Source organism: Arachis ipaensis, chromosome B04 (assembly GCF_000816755.2).
Source record: "Arachis ipaensis cultivar K30076 chromosome B04, Araip1.1, whole genome shotgun sequence".
NCBI classification, from domain to species: Eukaryota; Viridiplantae; Streptophyta; class Magnoliopsida; order Fabales; family Fabaceae; genus Arachis; species Arachis ipaensis.
In genome coordinates, this window is record NC_029788.2 from 2,400,174 (window position 1) to 2,414,597 (window position 14,424).

At 35.0% G+C, this 14,424-nt stretch overlaps 3 protein-coding genes and 1 pseudogene across 6 annotated transcripts in view; 2 read left to right on the plus strand and 2 right to left on the minus strand.

The window, feature by feature from the left end:
* The window catches only part of LOC107638255 (protein PRD1), a 7,623-nt gene extending 6,023 nt beyond the window's left edge, over positions 1-1,600 (plus strand). For all 3 annotated transcript variants that reach the window (XM_016341438.2, XM_021120414.1, XM_021120413.1), the window contains exons 8-9: positions 419-1,085; positions 1,232-1,600. In XM_016341438.2, the coding sequence (XP_016196924.1) occupies positions 419-1,085; positions 1,232-1,465 (901 nt within the window). In that variant the 3' untranslated portion in view covers positions 1,466-1,600. The remainder of the gene's footprint in view (positions 1-418; positions 1,086-1,231) is intronic.
* On the minus strand, positions 1,883-4,771 carry LOC107638254 (pentatricopeptide repeat-containing protein At4g14190, chloroplastic-like). The gene is made up of 2 exons (XM_016341437.2): positions 4,304-4,771; positions 1,883-3,280 (listed from the first exon to the last, which is right to left on the minus strand). The coding sequence occupies exons 1-2, from the start codon at positions 4,730-4,732 to the stop codon at positions 2,138-2,140; spliced, it is 1,572 nt and encodes a 523-aa protein (XP_016196923.1). The 5' UTR covers positions 4,733-4,771; the 3' UTR covers positions 1,883-2,137.
* LOC107635795 lies at positions 7,316-8,416 on the plus strand (annotated as a pseudogene).
* On the minus strand, positions 9,945-14,258 carry LOC107638253. 2 transcript variants are annotated; one of them, XM_016341435.2, is made up of 5 exons: positions 13,902-14,258; positions 13,459-13,659; positions 12,809-12,913; positions 11,086-12,729; positions 9,945-10,893 (listed from the first exon to the last, which is right to left on the minus strand). In XM_016341435.2, exons 1-5 carry the CDS (start codon positions 13,936-13,938, stop codon positions 10,238-10,240), a joined length of 2,643 nt encoding a protein of 880 aa, XP_016196921.1. In that variant the 5' UTR covers positions 13,939-14,258; the 3' UTR covers positions 9,945-10,237. The 2 variants fall into 2 exon arrangements, with proteins under 2 accessions (XP_016196921.1, XP_016196920.1); XM_016341434.2 differs by having other exon boundaries at positions 12,809-12,919; positions 13,902-14,257.

Below are 14,424 nucleotides of genomic sequence, written 5' to 3' on the forward strand. Positions count from 1 at the left end.
AATAATATTTTGATGTTTATACTTTTTATTTTTTAAAAATATTATTGGTTGTTGAAAAAAAAAATCACAAAAAAATATATATTTAGCAAAAAATTACCAAATTTTGAAGATAAAAATATTTCATTTTTTTAATTATGCCTACAAAAAACTACATCAAAATTCAATCTCTAAAATATTTTTTAAGAATACATATTTAATGTTGGACATTTTTATTTCATTTTTAAATTATTTGAGAACATTTTTGTCAATAACAAAATTCAAGTACATTTTTGTTAGCGACAAAATTATTCGGGTGTATTTTTGGCGGTTTACCCTAAATTACGCTTATCCTCTTAGTTCTGATTAATGTCACCATATTGACCTCAATATTACATATTTTTCATCAATTATGTTTTAAATGCTAATTTTTCCGTTCTAGTTTGCATGCCACTGTTCAAGGGGTTGTGGATTGGCAAAACTTCTTTGTTTCAACAAATCCAGCAGAACCGCTACCCTTCATTGGCATCCACTGCCATGATTTGTGCAGAATTCTGCATTTTGGTTCTCCTGTGGTCAAGATTATTGCTTCCTATAGCCTGTTAGAGTTGTTTAACAGAGTATCAAATCAAATAAACAATACACATGAAGAGTTGAAATGCTCCGTTGGATACTTAATGTCCATGAAGAGTATATTGGAAGGCCTAGTTTTTTATGCTGACGTGAGAGTGGCTACAAATTGTGCCGTTTGCCTGTCAATGCTTCTGAGATGGGAAAAGCTGGAAAATCAAACAAAACTACATGGAAAGGGCAACTGGTGCAGAATGATTATGGAAGAGATGACAGTGTCTTTGGTATCTCCTCCTTTAGCATTGCCGTCACTTGCTAAAAGTCAAAGACCTGCCATACATATAGCTACTGCTCTGCTGAAACAGAAAGAAATTCCTCGGTGGATGAGATCAGTGTTTAACAATTCATGCATATCTGGCATACTTAATAGCATTGATGCAAGTAATTTGAGCTCGGAAACTCTGGTTTTACTTCACGAACTACTCAAATCAGACTTCTTAAGTACTGAGCAAACTGCAACTATAAGTCAAATGCTCCAGGTAACTATCATCTTATGTCTATAAGTTTAAACTACATATGCTCTATATTTAGGGTTAACTTTATTACACTCGCATGAAGTTTACAATATGTGCATTTTACATAACTAGATTAGATGTCATAGCTATGCCATTGCTATTGTTTACAGGAATGCAGAAAGCACATTTACACAAACTCCGAATGTCTCCCATCCGAACCAATAAAGAAGGTCCTCACCACGCCTTATGATCTGGGAGACGTTTACAGCTATCTCATTGATTTAATGTCATCAGAGACATATATAGATATGGATTCATGGGGATTTCATGTGGGTAATAAGAGGCTCTTAGAAGAAATAGAATTGTTTTTGAGGACCCTCACTGTAGATAATAGATGCAGATAGCTTAGGTATCAAAATAGTAAGCATGTTGGAATTCCATTACAAAGTATCATAGTGATTCTATATATATGTATTTACCTCATGATCGCCATCTTGATCATCATCATTGCCCCTCACATAATCACGTTAACTAGTGTAAGTCCCAGCGCGAGCACAGCAGCCCTAGCTCGCTTATATACTTTAGGTGCAGGCCCATGTCTAGGAGGTGGTGGCGGGATTGCAAGCATTTGTGGTACATGGAGATGCATGCCAGCCTGCCTTGGATCCAACAAAAACACAGAAAACCTATTACCTTAAAAGCACTATCTTACATAAAAGAAATGATAATGGGGAAAGAAAATGCATAAACTACATGGTATCATATCACCATTTTCTGCCCGTGTAACATCCCATTTGTTGGAGAGGAAAACATGTCTTGTAAGAGTGTAAATACTTTTTTTCTTGGTATACATTTTAAATCAGGGAGAAACAACCCGAAAACGGAAAATATTACAAGCGGCAGAGCTGATTGTAATGTAATGTATGATAAATCTACAATTCCTAAACCGCTAGTTACAAGTGTTTTTTTTCAACCTCCTAATCCCAACTAGACAATAAACAATAATGTGAGACATTGAAACTTTCTTTACATACTCCATCTCTTTTGTTATCTGTTTTGTTTTCATACAATGAATGTTACTTGCCACTATACATTGATACTAAAGTAATAAGGTCATGATATGTCCATGTTTTCCTTTCTCTATACTCTGGGTGAAGGGAAGAGTACATTTCTTCGCAGCTTTTTAGAAAATGGCCTTTACCAAATGCAGTAAGAACCAGAGAATCTGTTTCCATTTCTACAACTCGGTAATGATACCGCATTCTTCTCCATGCTTCTAAAGTTCCACTACCATCAAAGCCGATTCTGTTTGCATCGAATACAATTCCAACAGTGACTATATCAGGCTTCACTCGATACATTGGGAATAGCGATAGCAAAATCCTCAACCTCTTGAAATCTCTCATCTTCACATAAGCCAACATGATGATATTGGCAGTGGTAACATTCCAATGAACCTTGGCATCTCGCATTTCTTGAACAATTATATCCATGCCTTTTCGACTCAGAAGACATGCATAAGAAAGGAGGCGAAGGCACCATACAAGGTCAGATTCACCGAATGCTGAACGTAAATCTAGTCCAAGGTCCTCTAACCTAGAAAACATGTAGTTCTTGATATAAACCTCAGCCACTTTTCGTATCAAATCATCATCTAGACGTGTTTTTGAGTTCAGCAATTTTCTATAAAACATTTCCATCTTTTCAACCATACCAAATGTGGTGTAAGCATCGAGCATTGCAATCAATGTTGAAGATTGCAAACGCATTCTTTTCGAAATCATTCTTTGATATATTTTTTCCATCCTTTGGAGTACCCCACCGCGTGAATACTCTTGTATAAGTATATTATAAGTGATATGATCAGGAGAACAACCATCCAACTCCATCTTTTTCACACACTTACCAATCTCATCATACATTTTAAACTTACCATAAGCTCGTATCAATCCATCATAAGTCTCAGTGTCTGGCTCTAAATCAAATTCTTTCATCTCATCAAGAAAACGCAAAGCTTCGCCGAATTTACCTTCTCTGGAGAAACCGTGGATAATCGGATTGTAGGTGTCCAAAGAAGGCTTGAGACCATGAATTTTCATCTCTTGCAATGTAGACATGGCACCTTCCATCATCCCTCCTTCAACTAACAGGGATATTATCTTGTTATAGTTTAACTCACTAATCCTTGATTTCTCAATGTTCTTCCACATGTCAAATACCTATTATTCACAAATACCCTGGAATCAATTACTGCAAGATGCTAAGGAACTATGAAGTATTAATCCAAAAAGAAGGAAGAAGAAAACCCTTTACACATCAAAAGGCAATTAAATAGATTCCAGATATTGACCATAGATTTAAATGTGTAAATCATTTCATTTTAGTTCATCCATAAATATGTGGAGAGTTTGCATACATAGCAAGCATATGAATGAGTTACTATGATGCACAAGTATTTTATCCATACTGAATGCACTACCAAGTACCACCTAAAAATTCATAGATGAGATAATACTCAATTTGATCCCTGAATTTACACGCGAGTCTCAATTTAGTCTCTGAAATTTCAATTGCCTCTATTTAGTCCCCAAATTTTGTGAACATAACTCATGTTAGTCCTTGAAACAATTTTCAACGTACAAACGTTAACGGAACACTGTCGTGACAGCCGAATGCCACACTAAACTTTGTAAAATGATGTCATTTTGGTTTTGGCACTCAAATAACCTAAAAACAACATCCTAAATGGTGTTTATTAAAATTTTACCTAACAAAATAAGTAATACGATGCCCTTTTTGAGCTATTTAAATGTCAAAACCAAAATTGCATCATTTTACAAGTTTTAACGTGACATGTGATAGTCTACAACAGCGCTCTATTAAGGTTTTTATACTAAAAATGGTCTCAGAGACTAATATGAGGCACGTTTATAAACTTCGGAGACTAAATAGAGGCAATTGAAACCTCAGGGACTAAATGACTCAGCGTGTAAGTTCACGGACCAAATTGAGTATTATCTCTTCATAGATTTATTACTCTGTCTTTTTCATAAATTTATCATAGTCAGTAGTCACATAAGCAACCGTATCATATTCTCACTGTTACACATAAATCATTATGACTCCAAATTACATTTTTTTTCAATTAAATATTTTAGCTTTACGCAAAGCTTCAAACTTTGTCAAAAAATAAAACTAAATACAAGAAACTGCAAGTGATAGGGGTCCCAGAAGTCCCAAACCTGAAGGATTTCCGAAAACCTTGATGCATTCTTGAGGAACTTGACAACAACCCAAAAGTATTCTTTGGGCCAATCACCGTCTTCAGTAAGAATCCTAAGAGGGTCACCATCTATGCTATCAAGTTTCCGCAGCAAGATTCCCAATTCACGGTGAACATGGTAAGCTTCCACAAGAAGGGTGGTGTGCTTTGAGTCCAAAACAGCATTGTTGGTGGATGGTGGCGGTGGCGGTGGCGACAGTGGGTGGATAGAGGAAGCAAGGCGAGCTTGGGTTGTGAGGGATTGGAATTTTGAAAAAGGTTTGAAGAAGAAAAAGATGGTTTTGTTTTTGCTGCTCTTAGTTTCGGTATGTATGGTGTTTGTGAAGCTATTGGGGTGGAAATGGAAGTGGTGGCTGTGAGAACGAGCGTGTGTCAAAGAATTCTCCATTTTTTTTCCTCTCTTCAAATTTTCTATGGTTTGTGGAATGTGAACTACGTAATAGAAATTTAAATTATTAGAATAAACTAGATTTGGTCTTCAAAAAATTCTATATCAAATATTTTAATCTCAAATAAATTTTTATTCGATTATCAAAAAACAAAAATTTATTTTTTATAAGTCTTCAAAATTTATTTTCATCAAAAATAATTTATAAAATTATTTTATAATTATATTTTTTTTATCAAATTATCTTATAATAAAATTTGTTAAAAATTTATTTATCCAACAAAGATATTAAAAATGGAAAGATCAATTTGTCCAACAAAAATAATTTGTTAAAACTTTTAATGAATTAAAATTATGACAACAAAATATTTGATGACCAATTTAAATATTTACTCAAACAATTATTAGTATATGAAATAGCAATTCCAAAAAACTGCATCCTTGGAAAAGTTCTAAGGATAGTTTCAATAATCCTTCATAACATTGTATCTAATCTAATTCCAAACTGTTCGGACCAAGTTATAAAAATTCTATTAAATGTACAACATTTGACAATTCTTTATTTCTTTGTCTTGCTTTTATCTAATTGCAAATATAATTTTATATTAAATAATAGAATAAAATCTAAATTATTGTCGCATAATTTGTAGATTTTTTTTGTGTTTCTGGGTATTTGTGGATTAATAACTTTATAAATTTTATTTTTAGTTTGCCTAAAATTAAAAATAGTAGAGATAGTATTTTTATTATGATAGACATATTTAATAAAATAACTCATTTCACTGCATATTATAAAACTGATAATGTAACAAACATTGCTCATCTATTTTTTAGCAAGATTGTGTGCTTACATGTATTTTTAAACTATTGTTTCTAATTATAATATAAAATTTTTGAGTTATTTTTAGAAAGTATTATGTAGTAATAGAACAAAATTATTATACTCTTCTACTTGTCATTCATAGACTGATGGTCAAACTGAAATGGTAAATAGAATATTTAGAATCTTATTGCATGGTGTTTTTGGTAAAAATTTGAAAATTTAAAAAAAAAAAATAGTTTACCTTTTATTGAGTTTTCTTATAATAGAACAATTTATTTTTAGACAAATTTTTCTTCTTTTGAACTTATGTATAGTTTTAATCCTTTAACTATTTAGGAGTTATTATCTTTGTCTTTAAGTGATTTTGTTAGTTTAGATGCAGATAAAGTTAACAAGGTTAAGACAATACACTTGAAAATATATCATTTGATTGAAAAAAAAATTAGGTTGATAGCTCAAACGTTGAATAATGGTCAACAATAACTTATCTTTGAATTTGGCAATTGGGTTTGGGTTATATGAGGAAGAAAAAATTTCTTTCTCAAAGAAAATCCAAATTAGAGTCAAAGAGTGATAATCTATTTTAGGTGCTCGAAAAGAATCAATAATAATGCTTATAAGATTGACCTTCTAAGTGAGTATAATGTGTCAACTACTTTTAATGTCTCTGACTTATATTCTCTTTTGATTTGAATGGAGATTCCAGGACGAATCTTTCTCAGGAGGGAGAGAATGTTACCAGTTACGTGGGACAAACTGATAACTATTATATATCAATTGGTCCAATTACAAGAATAACATCTAAGAGAATAAAAAAAAATTTTACAAACATGGCTAATTCATTTGTTCAAGATATGCATCAAGAATTAGTCAAGATAGTCCTTAACAATTATGGAAAACCAAAGGTTTTACTAGTTTCAAGTTGCATTAAAGACTCTCATTGATTAAGTTGAATCAAATATGCATTACCTTATTAGAATTTATTTTGCTTTTATTGTTTTAGGTCCAAATTATGATTTGATCCACTTTGTCTTAGTGAACTTATGAGTTAGGATTTTTGAAACTAAGAGGTATAAAAATTTTTAAACTTTGTAGCCACTTTTTGCAATTTTTTATGAATAAAAATTTCTTTAAATTTCTTGAAAAATTTGGATGTGAAAAGAAAAGGTAAAATAATTTCTTATTTATTGCATCAGAAAATCAAATTGAGGTCATTCCATTTCTTTGATTTTCATCTTATTATGGTTCCGCTTCGTATCATTATCATTATCATCACCTCTTTCTCTTCCTCCTCCTCCTCCTTATTCTTTGCCTTTCTTGTTTTACGAATAAATGACCATTTGTACCCATGAGAGATGAAAACACTGACATTTGTACCCATGATAGCTCGAAACTAACCTTGTACCCATGAGAGATGCTGTCCATGTGACAAAAATGTCCCGCTTTGGATCTGAGCTTGGTTCGTGCCTTTCCGAACCTACGTAGCACTCCCAAACCCTCCCCCCTCAATCTGAGCCAACCATTCACCATCATCATCTTCATCTTCTTCACCATCACCATCACCATCACCATAACCTCCATAACCTCCATCACCATCACCTCAGCACCGCCACAGCCACCTCCCTTCACCACAACCTCCGGTGACAACCCACACCGCCGCGCCCCTTTCTCTTCTTCTTCCCCTCTTCTCACCTCCGCTGAGCCCAGAAACCACAGTGCCAGCTCCTCCTCTCCACCAAAACAGTAAAATTTTCAAATACCAGCATGAATCAAAACACACCTAAATCCACTAACATGCATTTCTAACTAACCAAATTAAGCAAAATAAACTAAAAGCAATACAATGAAAGAAACAGAACTCAGGAAAAAACGCAGGGGATGGAAGACAAAGGGAAAAACGGAGGTTCTGTTGCTGATTATGGTGTTTTTCTCGCCATGTTGAATTTGTGCGAGGGTACGAGGTTGCTTGAGTATGGGAAAAGGGTTCATGAGTTCTTGAGAAGATCGAGGTTTCGAGGGGAGGTTGAATTGAACAATAGGTTGATTGGAATGTATGAAAAATGTGGTAACATGAATATTGCACGCAAGGTGTTTGATCGAATGCCAGAGAGAAACATGAGTTCTTGGCACTTGATGATCATTGGATACACTGAAAATGGAGCTGGTGATGATGCTTTGTTGGTTTTTCAGGAGATGAAGGAGGCAGGGATACGGCCTGAGAGTGAAACTTTTGCATTGGTTTTGGCTGCGTGTGCAAGGGAAGAAGCTGTAGAGGAAGGATTATTGCACTTTGAATCAATGAAGGAGTATGGAATTGTTCCCACCATGGAGCATTACATGGAGGTCATTAACATTCTGGGTAATGCCGGTCAGTTGAATGAAGCTGAGGAGTTCATTGAGAGTAAGCCATTTCAGCCTGAAGATGACATTTGGGAGGCTCTTCGAAATTTTGCTAGGATTCATGGAGATATGGATCTTGAGAATCGTGCGTAGGAGTTGTTGGCATGTCTAAATCCTTCAAAGGCCATTGCTGATAAGCTTCCAACATCTCTAAGGAAGAAACAGTCTGCAATTAACATGCTAGAGGAGAAGAATAGAATGGCCGAGAATCGGTGTGCCGTTCCATATAAAGAGGCTGATGAGAAATTGAAGGGTTTGAGTGGCCAGAGGAGGAGCTGGCGCTATGGTTTCTGGGCTCAGCAGAGGTGAGAAGAGGGGAAGAAGAAGAGAAAGGGGTGCGGCGGTGTGGGTTGTCGCCGGAGGTTGTGGTGAAGGGAGGTGGCTGTGGTGGTGCTGAGGTGATGGTGATGGAGGTTATGGAGGTTATGGTGATGGTGATGGTGAAGAAGATGAAGATGATGATGGTGAATGGTTGGCTCAGATTGAGGGGGGAGGGTTTGGGAGTGCCACGTAGGTTCGGAAAGGCACGAACCAAGCTCAGATCCAAAGTGGGGTACTTTTGTCACACAGACAGCATCTCTTATGGGTACAAGGTTAGTTTCGAGCTATCATGGGTACAAATGTCAGTGTTTTCATCTCTTATGGGTACAAATGGTCATTTATTCCTTGTTTTACCTTTTAATAATTCTTATTGCTTAATCCGCTTAATAAGAATAAAAGAAAAAAAAAGTGTTGCAATAACACGAGAAGAGAAGAAATAAAATAAAAAAATGCACCAATAATAGCAACAATAAAAAAACGATGAAGAGAAAATACACGAAAAAAAAAAACAAAATACAAAAAAAAAGTACGTAATTCATGCACACATTGTGTAAGTGATTTTTAGTGAGTTTAGACTAACTTAATTGACAAAAGCATTTAAATGTGCAGTAAAACCGTTATTAATATTATATCATCCTGGCATGGTTCTTTATCAAAAGCAATGTCACAAATTCAATCCCATAATTTTTTTGAAAAGTTTTTTAAATTGAAATACAAGAAGAGATTGCAAAAATTTAATAGTATGTGAAAGTATAATTTAGTTCGATAATAAGAATTACAAATTGGAGGAAAAAAAACAAAAAAAATTACATGAAAACACAAAAAACTACCTCATTAAAAAACACCAACACAAAGATCTTTGCAAATATGTATTATCTTTCGCAAAAGTTCAAATTCATAATTAAAATATGTATTATTTTAATCTTTTAGATATTAGTAATTTGTTAATAAGATAGAGATTATTAAAAAATAGACATGTAGAATACTATTATAGATCTGTCAATATATTAATAGGTATTCCACCAAATAATGTTAATAGAGTATCTAGATGCTAATTTGTCCTAATTAGACAACATTTTCTGAACTAAAATCGACATGAAGTATAATAAGTCAAAGTTTATCGAAGTGTAGCCATGAGACAATTTTCAATTTTAAGAGCAATTATGTACTGCAAAAGGATGAGTAAATACTCAATTTGAGATTTAAAATTTGAGGTTGAATTTAAATTGAGCCTTAAAATTTTAATTGATCTAAATTGACCTCTCAAATTTATAATTATAACTCGCGCTAATCCTTGAGTTGATCTCTATTAACACCGTGTTGATTTAGTATGTTAATTTGCCGCGATTTAAATTTTTTGCCTAAATTTCATGTGATCAAGACCTATTTAGAAGCTTGATTGTTACTCCCAAATCCTCAAATTTCACAAATTGAACTTATTATTATCATCGTTTTTGTAAAAATGTTAAAGAGCCAATTAAGTTTTTAGACGCTCTAGTAAGCCTCAATCATATAAAACCTAATCGAGGAGTCTAAATCGTAGTAAGTTAACGTACAAATTTAGCACGACAATAACAGAGATCAGCTCACGGGCTAACGTGAATTACCGTTGTAAATTTTGGAGTCCAAATTGAGTTAATTATAATTTTAAGAGTTATTTTGAGTCCGAAGCCAAATCGAGTATTCACTCGCAAAAGGATATGTAAAAAGATATGTAGAGTAAGATCGTAATAATAACTGAACACCCTAAAAATATACATCCAGCCTCTTGGGATTAAGGCTAGCAACTAAGATGAAGAGAAATGACCAAAATATGTGCCTAAAATGCAATCTAACCGAAAACATTTAACAGTGCATACAGCATGTCAAAAATCATAGTCAAATATGTGCTTAAGAACCTAAGCAATCACTGAGATGTTATCATCACCACCTAGCATAGTATAGCAAGCAATCTTCCGCCTTCACCGAGTTTCGACAGATGAACAACACAACAATTGTATCCAGTGTGATCTGCTCTTGTCTTTCTTCTTTTTTCTTGTTATGTCAGCCGGGGAGTTCCATTCTTCCGTACTCTCTCGGTTCATAATCTGCATTGCGGGAGATTCACAACCCAGAATGGAGTTAACAGTAGTCAATCCAGAACCATTATCTTCTGTGACTCTAACACGTTTCTGATTCACGGAATCTTTTTCTGATATGGGCGACTTTGACTTTTTGCTGTTATGAGCAGCCTCAACCAAGAGACTCTTGAGAGGTGTGTTCTGCTTTCTTGTTACCTTGGCTATTATTTCTTCATTCCTCTTTCTCCCTTCAGACTCATTGGCAATGTGAGTTAAAGTGGGAAACCAAGCAGCCTGTGAAGAGTTAGAATCCGGTTTCTGCTTGTTCGGATCTGTCTCGACTTCGGGTGCAGATTTTGGGCCAAGCATGAGTCCAGGTTCGACCAATGTCATGAAAGAAGGTGGTTCAAACATTTCGGATTTTTCATACTGCTGTTCCTCAGATGCCTCTGGGTACTTCAAGTTGGATTTTTCTGTCTCTGTTGACATCGACAAATCAGTTGATGCTATAGCTTCCGCTTCATTAGTAGCTTGTACATCAGATTGCACAGGGAGATCTGTTCAATAGATCAGAGAAACAAAAGTGAATTGCAGCTTCAATGGTTTACAAGTAATGAAAGGCAACATATGTTGGATTACTTCATTGACAAGTCTAGCATGTAGTAACTATATTACACGGCATGCAATATAATATTAGAAAAGAAAAGGAATGCTAATTACGGATGAAGCAACTTTAAATTCATTATTACCTCTTTGATCTTGAATAGGGACAGCAACAACTCCAGGAACTTTCGTCCCATGCTGTCCAACTTGAGTATCTTCGACAGGAGAAACACACTGATAAGAAGGCTCAATATTTAAAGAATGGTCTCTACCAGTTCTATTGGAATCTTCAATTAAATCAATGCCTTCTGTAGCCTTATGTAATAGTTCCTCGTCTTGTGTTTGATGAGGAGCAGCAGAAGTACTAGCAACTATATTACTGTATTCATTTGATCTGTCTATGCTATTGATTTCCTCTTCTTTGATTTCTTCGTGAGTACAAGATAATGGACTTCTATTTGAGCATTCAATATCTTTAGGTGTCCCTTTAGGCCCATCTATTACAACCTCTGAAAGAATTGTAGATTCAAAAATATCTGGTAATGTAGCATCTTTCACAATACCACTTTCAGCATGTTGTGCATCTACTATATCAGATTGCTCAAATTTACCCATTTCAACACCATATTCATTACATATACTTGATGAATTGATCTCCGAAAGCACATTACTAGATTGAAGAGTATTCATGCATATTCCAGTATCATTTTCAATATTAGCCCTTCTGCATTCGTCATCTACAGCTATGCTGGTTATGTTTCCCTCATGATGAGTTGTATTGTCTCTGATAATTACAGCAGTTGTTTGACTAGTTGCAGATACAAAGGATGCATCACAGGCGTTCTCATCTGATGCAGCCATTAAACTACCTTTGGGTACATCAATCTGTTGTGAATTTTTATGAGCATCATTGGATACCTGTTCTTCAGAAAAGTGAACCACATGATTCTCATTCTTCTCAGTTTTCATATCATTCATAAAGGCTCCAGTTTCATGTAATCTTCTGTTACTTTCACCATTGAAAACCTCAATGCACTCTTCAGCATGCATTTCTGCAGCCACAAGCTCACAGTTCACCTGCTTTTTCATGTTACTATTCAATGAATGCATATCTTGCGAGAGAAGATCTCCCTTTTTGCTCAGTTGGCCTTGGTTGATAAGAAAATCATTTTCCTTATTAACAGAATCCTTCAAGCCATCATGCCCTTGTTCCAATGCTTTAGACAAATGTAGACTTGCAGAATTTTGAGAGACCACTGGTTCATGACATTCATACTCAATATGAGGGTGTGCCACATCAGGTCTATCATCACATGAAGGAAATGTAAGCATTTCAACATTTACTTCTTCCCTTTCCCGTGATATCATGATGTCACCAGAAGTAGCAAGCTCTGTCATGTGTTCTGACTCTACCCGTATGCCATCTATGGAATCATTCATGCTCTGAGCAGATTCTGCTTCAAGAAAAAGATCTTTGGGCATAACAGAAGGGAAGCCAGAGCCATTATTTTCCTTCAGAATAAAAGCTCCATCAGTAACTTGAGATTTCAAGCTAACCACTTCAGTAACTGCTCCAGACACTCCCTCAAATGTTCTACCTATGGTGCTGTCGGAAGATTCCACAATCTCAAACATGTCTCTATCTGGTTTGATTTCATCCTTTTCTTTCAAAGTCGTCCCCTTCGTTCCATCAACATAGATCTTATTGTCCAGCAACACATCAGACATGGCTTCAGATCTGCAGGTATTTGAGTCACTTGCGAGAGCAAAAGAATCATCAGTTTTCAAATCTGCAACAGAAAGCAATTATTAGTCTTCAAATCTGCAACAAACTTTCTAATGGATTCACAATAGAGCTTGACATTTAACCTTGTAACTCCAGCAGGTTACAATCATCATTCCTCTCACTTTGCAAAATTTTAGGAGTTTGTGCTACAATATCATTTCTTGATTTGGAAATTGATGGACTCTCTTCTGCAGCTGTGAAATGTATGGTCAGAACAGAATAGACTGACAGAGAATAAACAAATCTCAGACTGAGAGAAATATAAAACATGAACACACAAAAACCAAAATGTCTCTCTAATATTAGTGGATTCAAAATGTCTATACAATATCATTTCTTAATTTGTGGTTTACCATTGGAACCATTGTCCTTAGAAGACACTGAAAAGTCTAGATGTTTTCTGTGGATTATTTACCGATCAGTAGCCAAGTCCAAACTATCCCATTTCGCAAATGCATCCAAAAACTGCTCATCTCTTGGATCTAATTGATTTTCCTCTCAATCCACCATTACCTTCTTATTCTCACCACTCTACAAGGCATTTGGGCCTAAAACAACCCAACCCATTAACTATCATAAATCAGTAAAACTTCCACCTATGTAGTAGTAATGCACTAGATTCAACACATAATACACATACAAAAATGGGGCAAACATTCACACTTCACAATCTAATTAATAATAATGTGAAAAAAATGCACAATAATGTCGAATAAGAAAGGGATTGATCTACCTTGTGTTTTGTGATCATTATCAGAGAAGTGTTCATCATCTGAAAGGTTCAAATGGGTTTGACCCTCTGAGACCAAAAGCTTGTAACCTTCAATGGTTCCACAGTTTTTCTTGTGAGCACGCCTATGTTTGGCACTGGGGTGTGGATTTGGAAAAGGCCATCCACATTTGTTACATACATGAACTCCATGATTCTCATTTCCTGCAAAATTAATCCCCAAAAAAAAATCAAAATTAAAATTAAAATGTTTCCCTAGAAAGAAAGTTTTGAAGTTGAATAAAAAAATCCGTAAATAAAGGCAAAGACTATTATTTCACAAGAAGAACAAGAAAGTCACCAAGCAATCAAAACCTAGAAAGAGAAATCACAACAAATGATAAGAAAATAATGTTACAAGAAAATAGCAATAAAGAAAATCAAAATACAAAAAAAAGAAACAGCACCTTGAGTTTGAGTTCTTCTTTGATCTTCGCTATCCATAGTAAGAAAATAAAAGGATCGAATCAGAAAAAAGAAACTCGGGAAAATTAAAGAGAAGCGGAAGGTGTTGGAAATGGAAGCAGCAAAAAAAGGAGAAGAACTGAAACTTGTTTAGAGCAAGGATGAAAGAAGATACACCAAAGGGAGGAGGAAAAGTGAAAGTGACTAGTAAGGGCAACGAGTGTTAAACGAAGTCGTCGCCATTGCCGAGTGGCATTGCATAATGCAGTGCAGTGCAAAACTGAAAGAAAACCCCTTGAGGCCTTCAGAGTTGTATTGACTATTGACTCTCTCATGCGTCAAACACGACTTTTCTGTTTGTTTTCCCTCTACGACTACTACTAGTCTACTACTACAACCCCATGTTTCTAAGGGCTATTCGGTCTAATGGGTTTCTGGAAGGGGTATAACTGTAACTTTAAAATGGCAGTTTTCCTCCTAAATAATCATTTTTATATTGGAAATATTTTTTTATTAAAAAAAAGG